Source organism: Populus trichocarpa, chromosome 7 (assembly GCF_000002775.5).
Source record: "Populus trichocarpa isolate Nisqually-1 chromosome 7, P.trichocarpa_v4.1, whole genome shotgun sequence".
Classification (NCBI taxonomy): Eukaryota; Viridiplantae; Streptophyta; class Magnoliopsida; order Malpighiales; family Salicaceae; genus Populus; species Populus trichocarpa.
Genome location: NC_037291.2, coordinates 973,304 through 993,839, shown reverse-complemented (window position 1 = coordinate 993,839; position 20,536 = coordinate 973,304). Strand labels below are relative to the sequence as shown.

General features: G+C 32.1%; 4 protein-coding genes across 5 annotated transcripts; all 4 read right to left on the bottom strand.

The window, feature by feature from the left end:
* Positions 1–2,202: 2,202 nt before the first annotated feature.
* On the bottom strand, positions 2,203–3,325 carry LOC7495541 (protein SMALL AUXIN UP-REGULATED RNA 12). The gene has a single exon (XM_024605659.2). The coding sequence runs from the start codon at positions 2,785–2,787 to the stop codon at positions 2,473–2,475; it is 315 nt and encodes a 104-aa protein (XP_024461427.1). The 5' UTR covers positions 2,788–3,325; the 3' UTR covers positions 2,203–2,472.
* A 3,192-nt stretch (positions 3,326–6,517) lies between these two features.
* On the bottom strand, positions 6,518–8,900 carry LOC7480178 (transcription initiation factor TFIID subunit 14b). Its single transcript, XM_052454323.1, has 6 exons — positions 8,692–8,900; positions 8,173–8,261; positions 7,862–8,083; positions 7,585–7,772; positions 7,389–7,508; positions 6,518–6,905 (listed from the first exon to the last, which is right to left on the bottom strand). Exons 1-6 carry the CDS (start codon positions 8,809–8,811, stop codon positions 6,802–6,804), a joined length of 843 nt encoding a protein of 280 aa, XP_052310283.1. The 5' UTR covers positions 8,812–8,900; the 3' UTR covers positions 6,518–6,801.
* Positions 8,901–11,043: 2,143 nt separating this feature from the next.
* Positions 11,044–13,807, bottom strand: LOC7480179 (uncharacterized). 2 transcript variants are annotated; one of them, XM_024605654.2, is made up of 4 exons: positions 13,644–13,807; positions 13,383–13,436; positions 12,218–13,075; positions 11,044–11,482 (listed from the first exon to the last, which is right to left on the bottom strand). In XM_024605654.2, exons 3-4 carry the CDS (start codon positions 13,066–13,068, stop codon positions 11,308–11,310), a joined length of 1,026 nt encoding a protein of 341 aa, XP_024461422.1. In that variant the 5' UTR covers positions 13,069–13,075; positions 13,383–13,436; positions 13,644–13,807; the 3' UTR covers positions 11,044–11,307. The 2 variants fall into 2 exon arrangements, with proteins under 2 accessions (XP_024461422.1, XP_002310858.1); XM_002310822.4 differs by lacking the exon at positions 13,383–13,436 and having other exon boundaries at positions 13,644–13,806.
* Positions 13,808–17,387: 3,580 nt separating this feature from the next.
* Positions 17,388–17,935, bottom strand: LOC7480180 (histone H4). The gene has a single exon (XM_002310823.4). The coding sequence runs from the start codon at positions 17,839–17,841 to the stop codon at positions 17,530–17,532; it is 312 nt and encodes a 103-aa protein (XP_002310859.1). The 5' UTR covers positions 17,842–17,935; the 3' UTR covers positions 17,388–17,529.
* Positions 17,936–20,536: the final 2,601 nt, after the last annotated feature.

Here is a 20,536-nt window from a genome sequence, read left to right as displayed (position 1 = left end):
TTTTATGTTCCATTAGTTTTACATAAAATAATTTTTAGTGGTAAATGAGATGATAGATGATGATGATGATGGGGTGGTCGTAATGGTGGTGAAAAAGAATGTGATGATGAAGAAGAAAATGGTGGTATTAGAGGAAGAGATGGTAGTGCTTGAAAGAGAAGATGAGGGATGAAATAGTTGGATAATATTGTAAGTGGATTACTATTCATAAAATATTTTATAAAATTTTATGAGTTTAAAATATTTTTTAATAAATAAATTAATTTTAAAAGTTAACTATAAAATATTTTTTATTAACCAGTTTTTCTGTAAAATATTTCCATAAATTATTTTATGCAAAACAAATGTACCCTAGTTTGTTATTAATCCTTTTCTCCTAGTCCTGTTGATCATAGACAGCCAAAATTATTCTTAAACATATCAATCATTTTTTGCTGTTGTTTTCGAGTGATTTACATGCCAAGCTATTTAGACCACAGAAATTGTTTGGACCATCTATTACGAACAATTACTTTGAGCAGAAATGTCTAGATTCTCTGATTCAGATCGTGCCCATCAATCAAAAACAAGATAAAGTTTTAGTTTCTAGGTGGGTTAGGCAATCAAATACTGGTGATTTAAGAAGACAAGAAATTAGGAATGGCTTGGAACAAGCAGCAGCAGCTGGAGGAGGAGGAGGAGGAGGAGGAGGAGGACACTTGAGTCCCACATGCATGTGCATCAATTTTATGCATTAAGATAGACATCACAACCAATTCATTCCAAAATGTTTTTATTTTGATTAAATTGAAACTAATTCAAGTCAAATATGAACAACAAGCCCCTATAAGTCATCAAAACGACAACAATCCATCGGCTGGTGTCCTCAATTATTAGCTTGCTTTCCTGTTTTTTTGACCTCGAACGAGCAACTTCTTTCTTTTATTTTATTTTTCATTTTGTAATCTATTTGATTTTGGAGATATAGTTGTGTGGAATTACGGAAATTCAAGTGTTTATGACATGCAAAACCATATCTTTTAATAGGGTTTTTTTTTATATTATTATTATTAGATGGTAAATAATATATGCTTGCAGAAATAATGTACAGTATTGCATCATATACGCAGTCACTGGTGATAAATTAATTTTCACTGACTCGTACACTTTTTTCTTCCCTAAAATTTTGATAACTACTTGTCATAGGTTGATAAAACACATGCATGTAAACAACAAAAGAAATTCCATGCTCGGAATTAAGATATTAGACCCAAGTTGATTCAGGTCAAGATTTAAATTATAAATTAAATGAGATGATTTGAGTTGATTTAAATTGATTAAAATAATATTATTTTTTATTTTTAAAGAGTTAAAACGATAAAAATTCAAATTTTTTAAAATAAAATCATACAAGATTTTGATCTTGTTAACTGAATCGATAATTGACCTATTAGATTATTAGAATACTTGTTTAACTTTCATCTATATTTTTTAAAATTAACCCAAATCAGTTTTTGGATCCAGCGGACCGGATTTAATAATACTGAATCTCTCCCCAAAGATTGCCCTCATTTCCAAATGAACAGAACCTCGCTCCACATTCATCAAAGAGAGACGGCCATTGATATATATATATAGACAAAATTAATCACATTATCTTGATTTATTACATGAAGTTGCAATTACAACAATGAGGTCTGCTGCACCAAATAAAGAAGTGCCATGTGGGATGAGAGGAGAAAACCAACCAATTGTCTACACAGGGCAGCCTTTCTGGCTGCTTTTCAATCAACACCACCATTGGCACCATACTTATGATCAGACTTAGGCACTATGCACGCTCGATGCCCTCGTGACAAAGGAAACTATCAATCTTTTTGTTTTTTCATCTCTTATTGGCTATCGCTAGTGAATATTGTACAGTACTTTGCCACCCTATAATATATAGTCAACTTCAGTGCTTCAATGATTGATGCTAACACAAAGAAGATTTTACAATAATAATTTCTAGAAAATGTTTTTTCATGTCATGCTATAGTAAGCTCAAACCTCATCCCGTGCCTTTGCTCAATGACTATGCTTTTATGGCAGATTTGAGGCATACCACGATCAGCTGCTCTAATTGCAAGCTTGATTGTTCCATGTGATCAAGCAACAAAATTCATCAAGCTGAAATTAACTTGGAGCTAGCAGAAGATAAATCAACAGAACGGGAGAGAGATAGATGTGAAAGGTAGCTAGGGTTAGCCCCCCCACCAAGAAGGCATTCATTATAGTACAGAGTTATAACATAACACAAACTGTTCTGAAAGGAAAAACTCCATACAATATGAAAACAAATATGGACACCTAACTATGTCAAATAATGTCTCTTCGTCAGGGTTATAGCAGCTGGAGGTTAACTATAACTCTGACAGAAGCCAAAAGGCAACATGTTTAACTGGAGTATGTTCCCAACAGGCCTTGTGATAATCACAAATATTTTGATTCCTTTTATCTTATCATCTCTGTTAGAGACCGAAAGACTACTTCTTCACAAGGAATAGTGAGGCCCATGCCGTGTTTAAAGCCAAACTCCTCTTCAGCTCTTTGGAGTAAGCTTTGAAACTCAGGACGATCCAACCATGATATTGGGATAATGTATCTGCTTCTGTTCTCTCCTACATAAACTGCAAAATGGCCTTTCGGTACATCATCAGGCAGGCCATCTTGGTCATAGCCATTTTTCTTTCCAAAACTTGAGCATCTTTTGACAATTTGTTTGAGAGCTGATGTTTGAGGAGACTTGTTTGATTTTCTTATAGCCATTTGGTGACTTCAGATAGCTTGTGCTTTACAACTTTTTGGGTGATGAGAAGAAATTCAGGCGGTGAGGATGGACGAAGGGGCTAAAGAGAAGAGAAGTGTGGAGGGTGGTGGGGAAGGACTGAAGGGAAGGAGAGGTATTTATGGAGAGATTACAAGCAGAGATGGCTGTTTCCTGTTTTTTTAGTAACAATGTCATGTGATGTGGGGACGAAGAACAGACCGAAGGTGTTTCAGAATACTGTATAAAAAGGCCATGCAGTATCCAAACCATTGTGGTTTACCCTACCTTGTAGCCTCTTCTAAGGACATCAAAGGGACCATCTTCCCCTCCAAGGTTTTCAAGTCTTCTCTCCTTGGACGCTATTCGAAGATTGCAAAACCTTTTCTTTCTTTCTTTTTGACATATGCTAGCCTCCTGGGGATAATTTTCTTTGTTGAGCCATGTACAGAAGAGTTAACCTTTAAAGCCTGCGAATCTACCATGTCTTTTGAGCAATCCTACAAGGCATGGCATGCATTCTTGTCCACCATTTCGAATTTCATGGTGTCAACTGTCAAGTATTTAACTTGGTTGGGCTTGAATTACGCCGACTGACCCAGTGAGCCCTCCTGAAAGGGATCATGATCCCTTCAAGCAGATCAAGTAAAGCCCCACACATTGAATTAAAGGGATGGAATTTTCCCAGTTTATTAATGTTCTTTTACCTGGTGCCCAAATGTTGCTACAAGTTCAACAGTAAAACCACAATGGCTTTTTTATGACCTTCTGTTAAAAGTAAAGACAATGCCTATATATATATATATGTTTGCTTCTACCCTTTTGTTTTCTTCGTTTTAAAAACATTTTTGAAAAAAATTATTTTATTTTTATTTTTTTATTTATTTCAAATTAATTTATTTTTTGTTTTTTCATATTGTTTTGATATAAAAAATAATTTTTTAAAAATAAAAAAAATATTATTTTAATGTATTTCTAAAAAAAATATATTTTAAAAAGCAATTGTTACCATACTCTCAAACACCCTCTTCAAGAATAACCTCATGTTTTAAACAACAAGTGTCGATCTTATCTAAAGATTAAGTTAACCATATTTAAAAAAAAACCTTAAAAAAATTATTTTAATAAAAATAAACAATTTCTTTTTAAAATCTAAATTCAAGATAAATCCAAAACCTAACTCGAGATAAATCCTGGATCGGTAGGTAACCTCCCAGGTGTAGGTCTTATAACTATAATTTATGGAACATGATGTTTCGAACATCTAGTCATCCACTATAGATTTTTGCATGCATGCATATACAAAGTTCCAAAACCATTTCGAAGAGTTTTTCTATTTATATTGAAAAGGATATTTTAAGTTCGAAACCTTACTAATTTCCTCAAAAGCATTTGAGAAAGTGACTGAACCAATACGAGGAACAAGAGGTAAGCTTTTTTGGTGGATGGTTCGGATAATTACTTGAACCACAAATTTCCATCCAAATTACCTCAGAATGCATGCTCAGTCCAGTGAGAAAAGAGTCTCATCAGTGCCCGCAAGCTAATCATATCCTTTTGCTAAGGCAAAATTATTTCTTTTCTGGAAGTGCCTTTCCATGGCATGGACGAGCCTTCCAAGAGAATTTAAAGTCATTCTCAGCTTTTCAAAATCTGCCAAATTTTAGACATGTTTAGCATGATGGGCTCTTTCTCTTGCCAGGTACCACAAATTTCTCACAATTTTAGGACTGCCCATGTGTGTCCTGCCAAACTCATAACCCCAATAAGAAGCACACAGCCACATATATGAAATGGTGCAAGCAGGCATTATATTCCTCCCAAACTTTGAGCACCACTACTTTGTTGGGATTACGTGTCTATTCAAGAGTGTGGTATAGATTTCGTGTTTATTTAAAATTGTATTTTAAAGTGTTTTTTATTTATAAAACATTAAAATAATGAGTTTTTTTTATTAAAAAAAGTTAGTTTTTGACATAGCACATCAAAACAATCCAAAAATAATTTTAAACAAAAAAAATAAATTTTAAACAAGTAACATTTAAACAAATAACGTTTTAGCCACAATGCTAAACATACTGAACACCAGTTACTCTCCCATGTTCGTTCTGAGGATCATCATAAGGGCGAAGCCTACCTCTATCTGCTTTCACTGCATCTCTCTTGTTTTCTTCTACATTACAACAACGGCAAGCAATACCCAAAACAGAAACTTGTGCTAAGTGCATCACCAACATCACATGCCGAAAAACTAATTTAAGAGGCACTACTTATTAATCTTCTGAAATCAACCAGGGATGCTACTGTTGCCAAAACTTCTTTATACAAAAGGAAAATGAAAGATATTAGAATGTTGGATTAGACAGAGTAAACTGTCAACCTTTTGTGACTGAAAATAAGTTGGCATACGAAAAATACAAATCAGAGAATGGCCCCTCCTAGTTACTCAAAGGCAGACACCATCATTGTGATCAAAAGAGGACATTTTTCTTTATGTGAATGGCAACCTTGTCCAATGATTACCTTGTGAAGGTCATGTTACTCTTGTCTTTTGAATTTATTTATTTCTGACCTCGAATGTTAGTGTGCTACTCCTGCCTTCAGAACACTTAATACAGACAAATCAGTAAGGAGTAAGGACTAAGGTGATGCAACACCATCCCAATTGCCTACGACAACTTCAGCCATCTGCAACTTTCCACTGAAAATCATCCGAGAACAAATTCCTATTGAACCATTTGACAAGTTAGCCTTGTTGAGTTGGGGCTTAACTTGATGAGTTGGTTTAGGTTGGATTGGTAATTGCATGATGTAGTGTCCTAAACAAGAATGGAATGTGTTGATATATTTTGTTTAGGAAAAGAGACTTTCCTCCTTGGAGTTGGACTTGAAGCATTTTTCCTTGAAATAAAAAAAAAACTTATTTTTCTAATGAAGGACTTTGTTGCTAGTATAAATAGAATGTGCAGTTACTAGCTTGTGTGCCTCCCATATTGATGGTTTGTGGTGGCAACCAAAAAGAATTAGCGATGTGGTATTTTTTTTGTTGTGAACGATTTCTAGGATGTAACTGGGTTTTGGCTAGTGAGGTGGTTGTGTGTTTAATTTGTTCTTGAAAACCCCATATTTGATAGTGGAGTTTTGTAGAGCAGGCTTTGCCGAACCACATTATATTTTGTGTCCCTTTTATTTTATTTAATTATTTGGTTTGCTTGGGTTTTGCACAACAATTGGTAACAGAGGAGGTTGATGGAAGTCTTGTGCAAAACAATTGAAGATGGCGAGGGCACAAACTGGCGAAGAAATTTGAGACAGAATTGTTTGATGGGAAAAACAATTTTGTTCTTTGGCAAAGCACCTTGAAGGATGTTCTAACAACTCAAAGAGACTAGCTTGAACAATTGAAGGACATTGATTATAATTATTATGTAGTCTGTTTTATCAAATTCTAGACCTATAATGGATTACAGTAATTGAGAATGCTTCTATTGTCATGGAAAAGGCCATATTAGTAAACCACTGTGGCCATCTTAGTACCATTGTGAGAAGATGAAAGCCGAGAAGGCTTGAGAAGCTAAATAATAGGTATCTAGCATTAAACTGTTGTGAAGGCATCAGCACACTAGAGCACTATGAACTATGAAGGCTTGAGAATTTGCCTTGCCAACTCGTAAAATCAGCCTAGTATGACATACCTTCTACTTAACCATCCTTTTCTAAGACATGCATACATCAAGCAACTTTCTAACCATTTGCTATTGCAAATCATGAGATCAGAACAGAATTACAAAGTAATTTCTCTTTTCTGGTCATCAAGATACTAAGGCATGCATTGTTAATAACATTCACCCATAATACTTTGGTCTTTACCAAAATTAGTAAAGAAAACTAGAAAACTAAAACTAGAGAGTCCCTAGATGTGGGTTAGTCCACGTTTTTTACATCTAATTACCACTAGCGATTTGTCTTCAACCATCCAAGTTCGATGATGAAACGCCAAAGTTAGTGTGTCGCAATCATGTACATTCAGATATCATACCGTAGGCTAGTTTTGATGGTTGAGGTGGTCCATCTAACATGCTCAATTGTCTTCTCAGCTTAAGAATATGATCTTGCACCTATCATATTTCATATACCATCAGAAAAGGTATCCTAGCAAGTTCTAAACACTGAAGCAGTCTGTCTATGAAACAATAGAAACAAGCATACAAGATAAAGCACCAACAACTAAATAGCATATGCAATTAGGAAAAGCTTATAAAGTAAACCAATAATACATAAACAAAATTTGGAAAATGATATAGATCCAATATTGCCTTTTTTCTCAAGGACACATTTTGGAATGGAGAGGGGTCTAGCATTTTCCAATAGCCTTTAAAGTCCAACCAAGAAAGAGCATATAACAGAAAGTAGCAAAGAGACGGGTAGTCATGGCTAACCCCCCCCTCAACCTAAATGTACATACAGAGCTAACATTCTTAAGTAAACATCTCAGATTATTCAATTATACAGCATGCACATTCATAACTACAGGTAAAACCACACACAATGACTGTAAGCAATTATGAATCATTTGATAAAGTTAATTAGCTAAGACTAATCTGCTGACGAGCAGATGCAAGTTTCAAAAGCTCATCTGCCTCTGAAAAATTTATGAACCAGTGATTCAATGGATGGTTTTTGGTATCATCTTTCCCTTTCACATTCATATTTGGGCTTGGAACTGCAGCAGTCCAAATGTTAAAATGTAACCATGTAGAAATCACTGCTGAGAAAATTTACAAAGCATGAAATTTTACCAGGAGCAGGGAAGTTAAATCCAGCAGGAAGTCGTGGCACATATACAGCAGGATGATTCAGCACGCGAGCCAAAAAGTTCTCTGAGGGGTCAGGAAAGACAATCTCATTATAAGTTTCCACAACAACAGGTTTCTTGGTTGACTGTGGACCACTTTCAGCATCAGGATACAACTTCAATAAGTGGAACCTAATTAATAAAAATTAACCCACCATTAGCGAGATAATCTCCCTCCCTGGTCAAGTAAAAACACCAAATTAAAAACTTAAACTACTCACAAGTCCACATGCTTATCACAGACATCGTCATGAAAAAGTATGGAGATACAAATTTCAAATTCACCCCAACCACATTCAGATAACTCAAATGGTGGAGATTCAACAACTCTTATAGGGTTATCAAAACTAGGATGCAATTGAAACACGACTTGCTTTATCACTACACCAAGATCCTCATTCGTCGCTCCGCGTACATACACTGTCCATTTATGAGACTGTAACCTAATTCATAAAAAAAATAAAGAAAGAAAAAAATAAAAACAAAAGAAATATCCAAAAACCATTTAAGCAAACATAAGAATGCAACTTACTCATTGGCCTTTTTACCAAGGTAAAATGCCATAGTTCCATATACCACCGGAACACTGATTTCAACATCTTTAAGCCTCTTGTTTTCATCCTAAATCACAACATCAAAATTAATACACCTAGTTTAACTAAAAATAAAATAATAATTAACACGCTTATTAATTCAAAATAAATAAATAAAGAGATATTATAATCCTCACAACAATGCATGGTCCATCAACAACAAATTAAACTCTCCACACATCTATTACACAAATGCAGCAATTTTTGACAAATCACGATGCCCGTGATCAAAAGTTAATCTTACTGACTGTAACTGTGCGCGCACACTGCTTTGATTCGACACTTGCAAATATGATTAACTATAAAAGTAGTACATTTCTTTACATGGGATTTCATAAAAAGAAAAGGGATTTTTTTTATGGGTATGATCAGCTATAAAACCTGGAATGACCTTGAAAAAATGGGATTTCAAAAATGGAAAGTGAGAAGCTGTTATGTTATGGGTGAGTTATTATTACCTGGTTTATGTTGTTGTCGGTGTAATCAGTGGGTTTGATGCGTTGAGGTTTTGCAGCAGACTCAACATCTTCTAGTTGAATGCCTGTTTTCGAGGGTAATGGAGTTGTCGTGTGGGGCATTTTATTACCACTTTGTAAATGGAAATTTGCAGGAGTTAGGCTTTAAGGATTACGCACTACCATATTTTTGGGTTTTGGATGAAGTTTTTGTTTTTCTCGAAAAGAAAAGGAAGTGGATTGTTTTAGTAACTATCTTTTAGTCCTTGGATATTGAAGAACTCTACACTTGAGGCCCTATATTTAATTTTCATATGGATTCTAGCCAATAGAATTTAACGAGACCCTTTTTTTTTCATTTTATCAATATTCTACAAAAATATTTAATTTTTTTTTAAAAAAATAAAGACTTAAAAATGGGCATTTCCTATTAATTTTTTGATCAATTAACAATTGGAGCCTTATCAGATTTTTTTGAAAACTGTAGAGTTGAATTTTTAAACTATAGACACTAAAGTAAAATATTGTTTGTTACAAGGAAGGGTCTAAAATATAGTTTTTCCACTCTTTTTTTTCCCTTCCCTCAGACGTATGCTGACATGTCGTTCGCTAGCGTTGGGATCACTAAGAAAGCTAATGGGGCTAGCACTAAGAAAATAATGGCCATTACCTGTAAACCAAAAATAATCAATGGTCCCACCAATAATCATAGAAAAAAGAACACCGCATCCAATGGCGATTTATCATAATTTTTCAAACATGGTATTTTGTTTGGCTATTTTTACTTATTAGCAAGTCTTTTTAAAAAAATACCGGCAAAGTAACACTCTAAAAAAATAAAAAATAATAATACAGTATAATAAGTATATACAAGTCGTAATTGAAAAACGCAACACTCATATCTTGTCTTTACTGAGAATTGTGATATTTAAAAAAATATCAAATGACTGCACATGAAAAGAGAGAAGAGAGAAATAAAAAAAAGACAATGAAAGCATATCAAAAACTTTGATTAAGATCTTTAAAAAAATATTTATAACATAAATCTAGTAATATAAAAAATAATCACCAATGATGACCCGAATATACTTCACTTGTCGTCTAAAGATGACAAGTAACTCACGTGACTTTCAAGGTAAGTGTTGCCTACTCGAGTCATCGTTGACTTTCTATAATATTACTTGATTTATCTCATCAAGATATTTTTTATGATACCGATAATGATATTATAATTCAAGATTTGATGTTTTTCAAGTATTTTTTTTATTTATTTTTTCTCTCTCCTCGTGTGCAATTCATATTCCGAATAGCAATAAGCTTTTATTTATTTCCTCTCCCTTCTTATGTGTAGCCTATTTGAAGTGTTGTGTTTTTTAATCTTGATATATACAAACTATATTATTTCATTAATTTTTTTAGATTGTGTTGTTCCACTAATATAAAAAAAAGTGCTAATTTAAAAGAAAATCATTTTATTTTCTATATATTACTATAGAATTTAAAGCTAACAATATGATAACTAAACATTTTTTTTTAGTTCAAAATGATTTCATTTTTATTATTTTTATTTTTAAAAGCCAAACAATTTTTTTGACCGGGTAGTAAATCCACCCAAGTTTTTCACTATATTAACTCCCTTATTTATTGTGCTCAAGCCAGGCACGAGTCAACCTGGGAACAAAGGAGGCTGTCTCGAGTCGTGAGATACGCGTTTTGAACTTGACTTCCATATTTTTTAAATCCCAGAAGGATTCTTACGCCAAGAATCGACATTTTGATTAGAGCAAACTGTGGATTCCTATTTTAATAGCGAAGGTCCGATTCCATAATTTGAAGATTGTCGAACGTAGGACGGCCCCTTCCACCGATTGACTAGTCCTCTCAGCTTCTTGGCCGTCAAATCAAATAAACAAACGGACTCCAGATATCATAACAGGGTTAGAAATGATTATGATAATATAATTATCATGGCTAGCAGTATAGGCTAATGATCAGCCAGCACTCTCCGAGTCATCAGAGATCAAAACACGCAGTAATCTAGATCACACCATTGACTTATGATAATCTCCTATTATTAACTCAAAAACATGCATCGCAACGGGCACCACCACCACCAAGAGCCATGAGAAATTAACTGGGTAGAAAGCAACATCATCGCATCTTCCTGCTATCTGAAAATGAAAGGAAACAGGATAGGATAGAAACCTGAAACCATTATCACTTGACAAACTTTGGTGAGGTATCAACTCTATTGAGAGTGTAACAACCTGAGGAACAAAAATTTTAGTTGTAACTAGAAATCAAACAATAAATGATTGTAGGAATGGCGTAAAATAAAATCGAAATCCCAGATGGTTACTGAAAAGATGAAAAGCTTGTCAACATTTTGATTAGCAGGACAAATCACAACTATGATCAATATTTTTATCACTTCGATTTTACAAAGCACAAGAATGGTACTAGAAAAAGAGTTCACTGAGCTCTTAAGAATGTTACATTTTGGAAAAGGAATCTGAGATGCTCCGTAATACAGAACCCTTCAATCTCCGAGACCATTGAGCTTGAATGAAGCAACCATTCACCCCCGGCCATCTGGTGTAGCAGGATAGCACCACCAAATCAAATATTTGAAGCATTCAGGGCCATTAACTTGCATTGTTCATTCATGGCCAGAAGTTGAGCCTCTTTCTTATCAAGAAGGGCACTCAACCTCACATTCTCTTCCATAAGTTTCTGAACTTCAGTCTCTTTCTGCATTTTCTCACCCTCCAATTGTGTTGTCTTCGCAACTAGCCTGCTTCACAACAAAATGAGATGCTAGACAAATATGGTAATCCAGCAGAAAAGCTATAAAGGAGACCAAGAGAAGGGATAAACTAATGTTGAGAGAGGCAGGGAGGGAGGGAGAGAACTAGCCTGCTAACTTCCTATGAATCAAGTGCAGACAACAAATACGAGAGTGTAAGCATACAATTCAAGTAGAGGACTTTTACAGACTGGAAACCCTTGGACTGTGAAGCAAAGTGATAACACAGATAGTACCACCAAACATACAAGTCATTGGCTATTTGAAATGTGATAAAAAATCCATATAGATTAAGCACTAGGTTGACTACTAATCATAATCCAGAATGTACTTGAATATCCCAGAAAAGTACATTGTAAAATCAGTAACCTAATAACATCATCAATGAAGCAAGAGCTGACATAGACATCATTATAATTCTAAACAACCAGAATCATCACCAATAGCCAACAATTTGTGTTATCCAAGAAAGAATTTACAAAACCATAATCAGAAAAGGTTTTGAAATTTGATCACAAGTGATTAATGAATGTGCGTGATCAGCAAACCGTTCAGGTAAATATCAGTATAGGTTGGCCATGTCACCATACCTAATACTATTAGTAAAATATAGGTTCAAATCTCACACTATAGTTATCATAAAATCTAGAACTACACTTGTTGATAAAGAAAATGTGTAGTGAAGCTTATCATCTTATTTCAGGAATATCTAAGTACACTGACCGTTCAAAAAGCCTCTCAATAGTTTGAAATTGCCTCTCTGATGAAAGAAGTGTCTCTCTGACACTAATGAGACTGCTAACATAGGATTTTAGAGACTCGAAGTCCCTTTTCACTCGGCAAAGCTCTTGCTCATTTTCTGCAGCACATTGCCTCTGCCTAGATGTTTCTTCAACCAAATCCTCAACCCTCTTCCGCATATCATTCAAAATACCATTTGTACCCAGAGCAAACCGCTCCATCTCCTCTAATTTCAAAGACATGTTGTCAATTTGGATTGCTTTCCTTCTAATTTCTTCCTGACCTAAAGTTACCTTATCTTTCTCCAGTGCAGTTTCAGATTCTGCCATTATAACTCTTTTAACAAGACCTTCCATCACATCGGATACCATCTGCACAGACTTGAGTAATTCACCAATATAAGCTTCGTCTTGTTCATCATAGCTTCCTTGTTGCTTTCTAAGTCTAATACATGATTCTTCATCCGGGCCAAATGAAGAAAGATCAACATCCCGGGACCAACTGGACAATGGAGTTCCATTCCTGTCAACAAGCCCCACTCCTTCTAATTCCTTTATTCCACATGATGTGTGAGCTAACTCAGGAACAGCAAAGACTCGTGCTTTTGCTTTTAAATAAGTCAACAATGTCGAGGTTGTTTTCACTCTTCGCCAAAGAACCTCCATCTCCTTTGCATGTTCCTCCGACCCTTGTACACAAGCCTTCACCTCCATAAGCTTCACTTGTAACACATCCACTTGAGACTGTCGCCTTTCCATCTCCTGCTTCCACGTTTCCTGAGTTTCTCCAACTTGCAACGTCAAACTTGACAAGTCGACATCCTCTCCTGCCATACCTTCCCTGAGTTGCAAAAAAAAAAAACAAAAAACCAGAAAAACAGAAATTCAAATTTTAGATTGTATAAACCTCATGCCAATCGACAAACCAAACCCGTCAGCTTTAGTGCATAACAACACATGATAAACCACAAACTCTAGTACCAACTACCAACCACGTTGAAGATAATTATCAAGCACCAAGCGTTGTGAACAACAATGCAAATTCAAGCTCATAACAAGGATATTAAGCAGCAAGATCATGCCTTTTTCTTGTTAAAAAATCACCATACATTAAAATCACTCCTAATTCTCCAAAAAAAAAACAGTACCTTGAACCTTAATTAACAAAACCCCAATTGAACACGGGTTACCACTCACTGACCCTGATACAAAAACCCACAAAAAAATTCACAGATCAAACCTCAAATCACGACAAAATCACAAAAGGGTATTCTTGCATCAAATGAGACAAATAAGAGACAATTTTAAAAGACAAAGCAGAGATTTTTAAAGGGTACAATACAAAATGTGGAAGAAACAAAAGACAGAGAGTGAAAAATAAGAGTAAAGAATTAAGAGAAAGATGAGACCTCTTTTCCGGGGTGCTGCTTCGTGGAGAGATTGACTGCGTACAGCTAGATTGATAAAGGAGTGAGTTTTGGTTTTTGTTTAAGGTATAAAAGAAGAAGAGGAGGTCAAGAAAGAAAGGCAAAATGGAAAGTAAGTTGTTTCATGTCTGTGTAATAATGGTTTTTTCAAAGTAATTTTTATTTATAAATATATTAAAATATATTTTTTAATTTTTTAAAATTTTTAATTAATATCAAAACTATTTAAAAATATAAAAAAAATAATTTAAAAATTGCTTTCCAACGGCGTTCCATGCAGTCACTTTATCTGCCTTGCTTTGTCCTCACCGAATCAATAAAACGATGCTGTCTTTTGACGTGCTTTTATTTTCTTTCCTTCTTTCTTTCATTTCAACTTTTCTTTTCTCTGTCGTCTTCTACCTCATAAATCTATCTTTTGCTATTAGTGGATGATTAAAAGCTCGGTGATTTCTGTTTTTTTTTTTTTATGAATTTTATATAAAAATATATTAAATTAATATTATTTTTATATTTTTTATGATTTAGATGTAATTATATTAAAAATCTTACAAATAACCTTACAAACTTTTTAAATAAAAATTATTATACATCATAATAACAAATACACACTTAATTTTATATTCAATCTTACTTGTTTTCAACATAATCTGATTTTAATAATCCAATTATTTTATTTTATATAATCAACTTTGTTGAAATATTATGGTAACTATATAATTATTTTTATTATTACTATTTGGATAGTATTTGAACAATAACGATAATTCTTTCTCAGTGAAAGAAGGTTATCGACTCAAATATAAGATTTGTATATTAAAGTATTAAAAATCTAAATTATTTCTTTTTAGCTTAAAACGCGTTTTACATTATACTTATTAAAATCAATTAAAAATATATTATAATAAGACGAAAAAAAATCAATTTAGGATTTGTATATTCCACATTATTAATCAACATTCAATTTTAAAGTAATATTACAAAGTTGTACTAGTCAAGTTCATGATTTTGTTGCTAAAAGGCTTGATTGAAAAAATAAATAAAGATATAAACTACACATAATTCAACTATTATACTATTACTAAACTTTTAAACAACTTCGAAGATGATGGGTCAAGCATTGAGACAATTTCCCTACTTTTTTTTTTAATTTCTCTTTTTTAATGAAAAAATATTAAATGTATCTCTTACATTAAAGCTTATAATAAGAGCTTTTAATTGGTTTAAACAAAAACAAAAGATATATATATATATATATCATAGAAAATTATATATGATCTAATTTTTTTGATTTAAATTTTTTCTCTTGTTTCATTTTTTTTATACAAACGGATGACATAAGGGATCTAGACATGCTTACATAGTTATTATAAATTATTATCGTTTTATTTTTATATTGTTCATCGTGATTCATGCTATAGAGGTCGATTAATATTTTAGAACAATACTTTAAATATTATATAAACCTTTATACATTTTAAATTACTTTTATAAAGATCCTTATACGCAACTTTGAACAATAATTTTGGATAAATGTATAAGCTATTTCAAAAAAATTACATTGGAAAATCCACATAGCACTCTTCATAATTGAAGAAATTATAATTACTAGAGACCTAGCCGGCTGCATTCACATTGCAAGAATTAATTAAAAAAGAATGCTAGTATTATAATGTAAGAAAAATCATAAAAACAATGTATATATATATGATATTCTATATATTTGCTACATATTTATTTTAAATTCTTGATTATACTCCACATTTAAAAAAAATACCACATAAATTATATTTTTATTTAGGCCTTATTTGAAAAAATAATAAAAATGTAAATGAAACGGAACTCAACTTATAGATTAAAATAATTTAAGAGACCTTAAACTGAACTGTTCTGATGTTATAATTATTTTTCTTGTTCAATGTTAAATAAAAAAAATATGTAATATACATCTTAAATTAAAGCTTATAGGATATTACATCTTAAAAAAAATATTCAAAGTATTTTGTTGAAAAAAGTTGTGTAATTTCTCTCTCATAGTTATTAGTGGGTGTAGAATTGACTAATTGTGTTATCTCTTTCTTTTTGTCAGCCACCAGCACCGGAGTATAGACAGAATTAGAAGGTGGTAGGGGTTGCGAAGTCAAATCAATCATTCCATTCCGGATCTCGGCTTTGGAATCGGTCTCGGGTGAGATCTTATCGGATATCGATTCCGGATCAAGACTATATTTATTTCGTGGAAAGTAGTAGGAACTATTTTTTAATTTTTTTTATATTTATTTACTATTTTAAAAAATCTGGTTAATAAAAATTACTTTTTAGTTTTAAAAAATTTAGTTTGTTTATCTATTTTAAATATAATACAACTTTCAGAACTTGTAAAAAAAAAATATATATATATATATATTATTATTCGTTAATTATATCAAATTTAATCATTAATTTTTTGATTATTATATATTGTGTTATATATCTTTTTTAATTATGTTTTTAGAATTTATTTTTATTTTAATTTTATATCAATTTTAATCCCTTTTCTTTTGATCTTATCATTCTTTTTATTGATTAAAGTTTTTATTTTTCATATTTGATTCATATTTTTTTATTATTTATTTTTTTATTCAATTTCATTATCTTTCAATTTTTTTAAATATAAAATTTGGTTTTATTATTTTATTGTTACTTATTTTATTTAAAATAATTTATAAAATTATATATTTTTTAATTTTATTTTTCTTCAACATTTTTATCTATTAGTTCCTATTTTTTTTTATAAATTTAGAAAAAAATTAAAAAAATTACTTTTCAATTTATTTTTTCATGAAATAATAAAATATTAGAAAATATTTTTTAATTTATTTTTCATAATACTATCAAATATAAAAATAAAATAAATTTACTTTCCAGACAAAAAAAAAAATAAAATCCACAGGTGTTGATATCTTGGTTTAGAAGGCAAATAGATTTTCTTATTATTCTATTATCTCCTATTTAAATCAAACGAGTAAGAGAAAATTATTTTTTGTGAAAATTGACTAGAAATATTTATAAAAATTAAAACTACAAAAATTTGGGATAATTATATTGATAAAGAGACCGTTGTTCTGTTTATGAAATTAAACCAGCAATTGGTGGATTTTAATTTTCATGTGTTATGAATCATTTGTTTTTTTTTTTAAAAAAAAATAACTAGCTGATGAAGGCATCCAAACAATGGATTTCAAAACTAATGGTGGTGATTTTCTCTTAATTATACACGTTGGAGCCATTACCCTCAAGCTTGTTTCTTAATTAATATCAAAGCAATTACCTATATTTTCCATTTCACCATCGCTATATTTTTCCTTACATGCCATTCCATTTCACAGATTCTAGACCTTCCACAAAACAAGCTACTGGCAAAAAAAATTACACATCACTTCTGCAAATCTTCATGAAAAATTGGTGCAAAAATAAGAGACAAGGCTTAATTGACAAGACTAGTGCCCTTTTGCTCTAATATAACATGAGATAATTACAGTGGTCCTTCACCAAGGTAACGGAAAAAATAAACAGACAGTACAGTTTCTTCAATCAAAACCCTTCACGGACCAAACATCAAACAGCTTGACTACATCACACCAATTACTCTTTTATGTCAGACCGAGAAATTGTTGATTCTTTCTCATAAACCCTCGGAGCATTTTGTAGCATCAAGTCCAAAAAGAATTAAAACGAAGCAAGCAATTTTGGCCTAAAATGGCAACAGCTGAATCATGATTAACAAATTGTTTCAATTACAGATCCAGTTTTTCAATTCCAGCCCATAGAAGATCTAAATTCCTAAGGAAGGAAAATAATACAAGCAAAATAGAAGACCCGATAAATCCTAACCCCCAAACCCATACAAAGTACGACCTTGCCTCTTAAGAGCATAGACAACATCCATGGCAGTGACAGTCTTTCTCCTAGCATGCTCTGTATAAGTAACAGCATCACGAATCACATTCTCAAGGAAGATCTTCAAAACCCCTCTAGTTTCCTCGTAAATCAGCCCACTAATTCTCTTCACACCTCCTCTTCTTGCTAGCCTTCTAATTGCTGGCTTTGTGATTCCTTGGATGTTATCTCTCAACACCTTCCTGTGCCTCTTTGCACCTCCCTTTCCCAGCCCCTTTCCGCCCTTTCCTCTTCCCGACATCTTCGCAAACTTTCCTGTTTTCTCGGAAAATCAAACAGGGGAGAGCTTCTTCTCTTTTTTTATGTGCTTGAATGCTAATTTGCATAGAGAGGTTTGGCCGGGTATTTATACGAGGCAGAGCTCTTCAGAAAAGGCGGTTGTTTTGGCGGTAGAGCAGATTTGTGTTTTTGGTGGTTTAATATCCACCGTTGGTTGGTTATCATCTGACGGATGTTTTAACGAGGTTTAAAGGATGCCTGAGATTGCCAGCATGGCTTCCTTCTAGCTGTAATATCCGTAGGATTATGTTCTATCCATGGTTTAATCCGCGTCAAGCGGGTGCTTTTGTAATAACCGTTTGTTAAATCGATCTGACGGATACGGAGATAAACAGGATATAGGATTGCCAGCGTGGAGTTTTGCCTCCTTAGATTATTTATTCAAGCATCTACTAGTGTAATAAGTAATTATGCTGTTTCTATTCTTTAACGAAGAACAATTTTAAAACTCACCGAGGATCGTTTAAGATAAGGTTTGAGTTGTGAATTAAGATAGTTAATTTAGATATCTAAAATATAATTTAAACAAAAATTAAAATACTATTATTTTATAAAAAAAATAACATGTTTTTAATAAAAATTTAAATAAGTTGTGAGTGAATTTAAATTTTTGACCGAGTTAAATTATATCAATCTTTTTCTCTGTTTCTTTTAATCCATATCAGTTTAGTTTTTGGGTTAACTTGTTTTACCAATTCTGGTTTTAAAATCATGCAATGAAAGGAAAAGGAATAAAAATAAAAACTACATTTTAATTTTCATTTTTTCAGCCTCGTGATGCCTTTTATTTTACTATATGCTAGCGTATTGTGCTTTTAAAAAAATGTATTTTACACACAAAAAAATTAGTGATTCTAGCTAAATAGCATTTTAAATAGGTTTTTTTTTTTTTAAAAGAGAAGTTCAACATGCATCGAGCTATCATCCTCCATTACATAATTTTAATTGAAAAAACTATAAGTCGTTGAAAGTTGAGTCTTACTTCACTAAAAAAAAAAAATTAAGTTATTTTAAAAAGCTATCTTATAAGCTTTGAAGTTAACAACTATATAAATTTTTAGTGGCATTACAAAGACTCGAACTCGTGACCATTAAAAAATAAATTCAAGACATGACGAATTAAGTTATCCTAAAAAATTAGTGGTAATGAACTTTTTTTTTTATTAACGTGGGTGTCTTGATCAGTTTGCGTGTACCTCAACTAATCCCACATGCTCTAAAGTTAATGACCATATAAGCCTCCAGTGACCATCATATTAGTAACCACATGACTCGAACCTGAGATCACAGGAAAAGTAAATCTCTTGATCCTAAACTCTTATCATTAAGACACCTACTAGATGGATAGTTGTAATAAACTCTTAAATTTACATGAGGCTGCATGAAAGGATAATAGTTTTACTCCAACTTGATGGATATCCGTTCAAATGGATATTAACAAATTTGATATTTTATAAATAATTATTGTATGGATCGGGTTTAGGTGAAACTCGAAATGATAAATTTTTAGGGTGATGGATATCAAAATTTATTTATATCCGGGTTAATAAAAACTACATTCCTACCATAACTATACATAAAAATATTTAATTTAATTCAATTTATTATAAATTAATTTCCTTCTTTTTATATGCTGCCAGACAAATTAACGTTTGTTATTTTTTTTTTAGTTTAACGTGGGTGTCCGGGCCAGCTTGCGCGCATCTCGACTAATCCCACGGGCCCTGAAGTTAACGACCATATAAGTCTCCAGTAGCCATCATATGAGCAACCATAGGGCTCGAACCTGAGACCATAGAGGAAGCAAACTTCTTAGTCCTAAGCTTTTACCACTAAGCCATCACCTAGATGATTCTATTTTTAATATTTATAGTGTTGTGATTGGTTATTTATAAAAGAAATATACTCAAAAAATTAAAGCCCGAACGTTAATTTTAGCCAATATCTGTCTAGAATTGATAATATTGAGTATTCTTGAAACTTGTTTAATTTCCAAGATTTGAGTAATTGGTACAATTTACTATATAGTTTTTAGATCGATTGAAGGTTGAGGTAATGATATTTGACTAAATTATTAAATCATTTCAGATCAACTTCGATTTTTTTATAAAGCAAAACTATGTTGTTTTTATTAAAAAAATAATTAACAAGTTATAACTAGAATTTGTCGAGCCAACTCAAACTTTTACTTATTTTTATTTTTTTTAACTCAGATCCTGAGTTGACGACGATCCAAACTAAAAAACTATGATTTATTGGAGACATGGAAGAGATTACAACCTTCACGGGATCACTTACATAAATGCCATCTAAGTTGCTTAATCATGTACTCATGTGTATGAAATAGCAACCTTTCAATCAACGATTGCATAACTATATGTTTAGTGATGAAGTTGTAAAATATTTTTGCAATAATATTTTTTAATTAAAAATATATTAATTTTTTTTTCATATATATATATATATATTATTTTTAACATCATGACTTCAAGATTATCAAAAATTATATTAAAAAATTAATTTGATGTTCTTTCAAATTAAACACAGTTTGAAAAATATTTTTAAAAATAAGTTGAATGGCAAAAATAAAGCTATAAACAATACAATTTAGGTTTATATTCTGCATATAAAATTACTTTATAGTAAGCTATTAAAAT

What these genes read in the sequence shown, in the direction of transcription:
- LOC7495541 (XM_024605659.2), bottom strand. Translation starts at nt 2,787, where the DNA reads ATGGCTATAAGAAAATCAAACAAGTCTCCTCAAACATCAGCTCTCAAA.
- LOC7480178 (XM_052454323.1), bottom strand. Translation starts at nt 8,811, where the DNA reads ATGCCCCACACGACAACTCCATTACCCTCGAAAACAGGCATTCAACTA. An exon ending in CCGACAACAACATAAACCAG is followed by an intron (nt 8,262 to 8,691) that starts GTAATAATAACT and finishes GTTGTGATTTAG; the next exon opens with GATGAAAACAAGAGGCTTAA. An exon ending in ATTTAACTTCCCTGCTCCTG is followed by an intron (nt 7,509 to 7,584) that starts GTAAAATTTCAT and finishes GGACTGCTGCAG; the next exon opens with TTCCAAGCCCAAATATGAAT.
- LOC7480179 (XM_024605654.2), bottom strand. Translation starts at nt 13,068, where the DNA reads ATGGCAGGAGAGGATGTCGACTTGTCAAGTTTGACGTTGCAAGTTGGA. An exon ending in ATTGAGAGGCTTTTTGAACG is followed by an intron (nt 11,483 to 12,217) that starts GTCAGTGTACTT and finishes GTTGTGAAGCAG; the next exon opens with GCTAGTTGCGAAGACAACAC.
- LOC7480180 (XM_002310823.4), bottom strand. Translation starts at nt 17,841, where the DNA reads ATGTCGGGAAGAGGAAAGGGCGGAAAGGGGCTGGGAAAGGGAGGTGCA.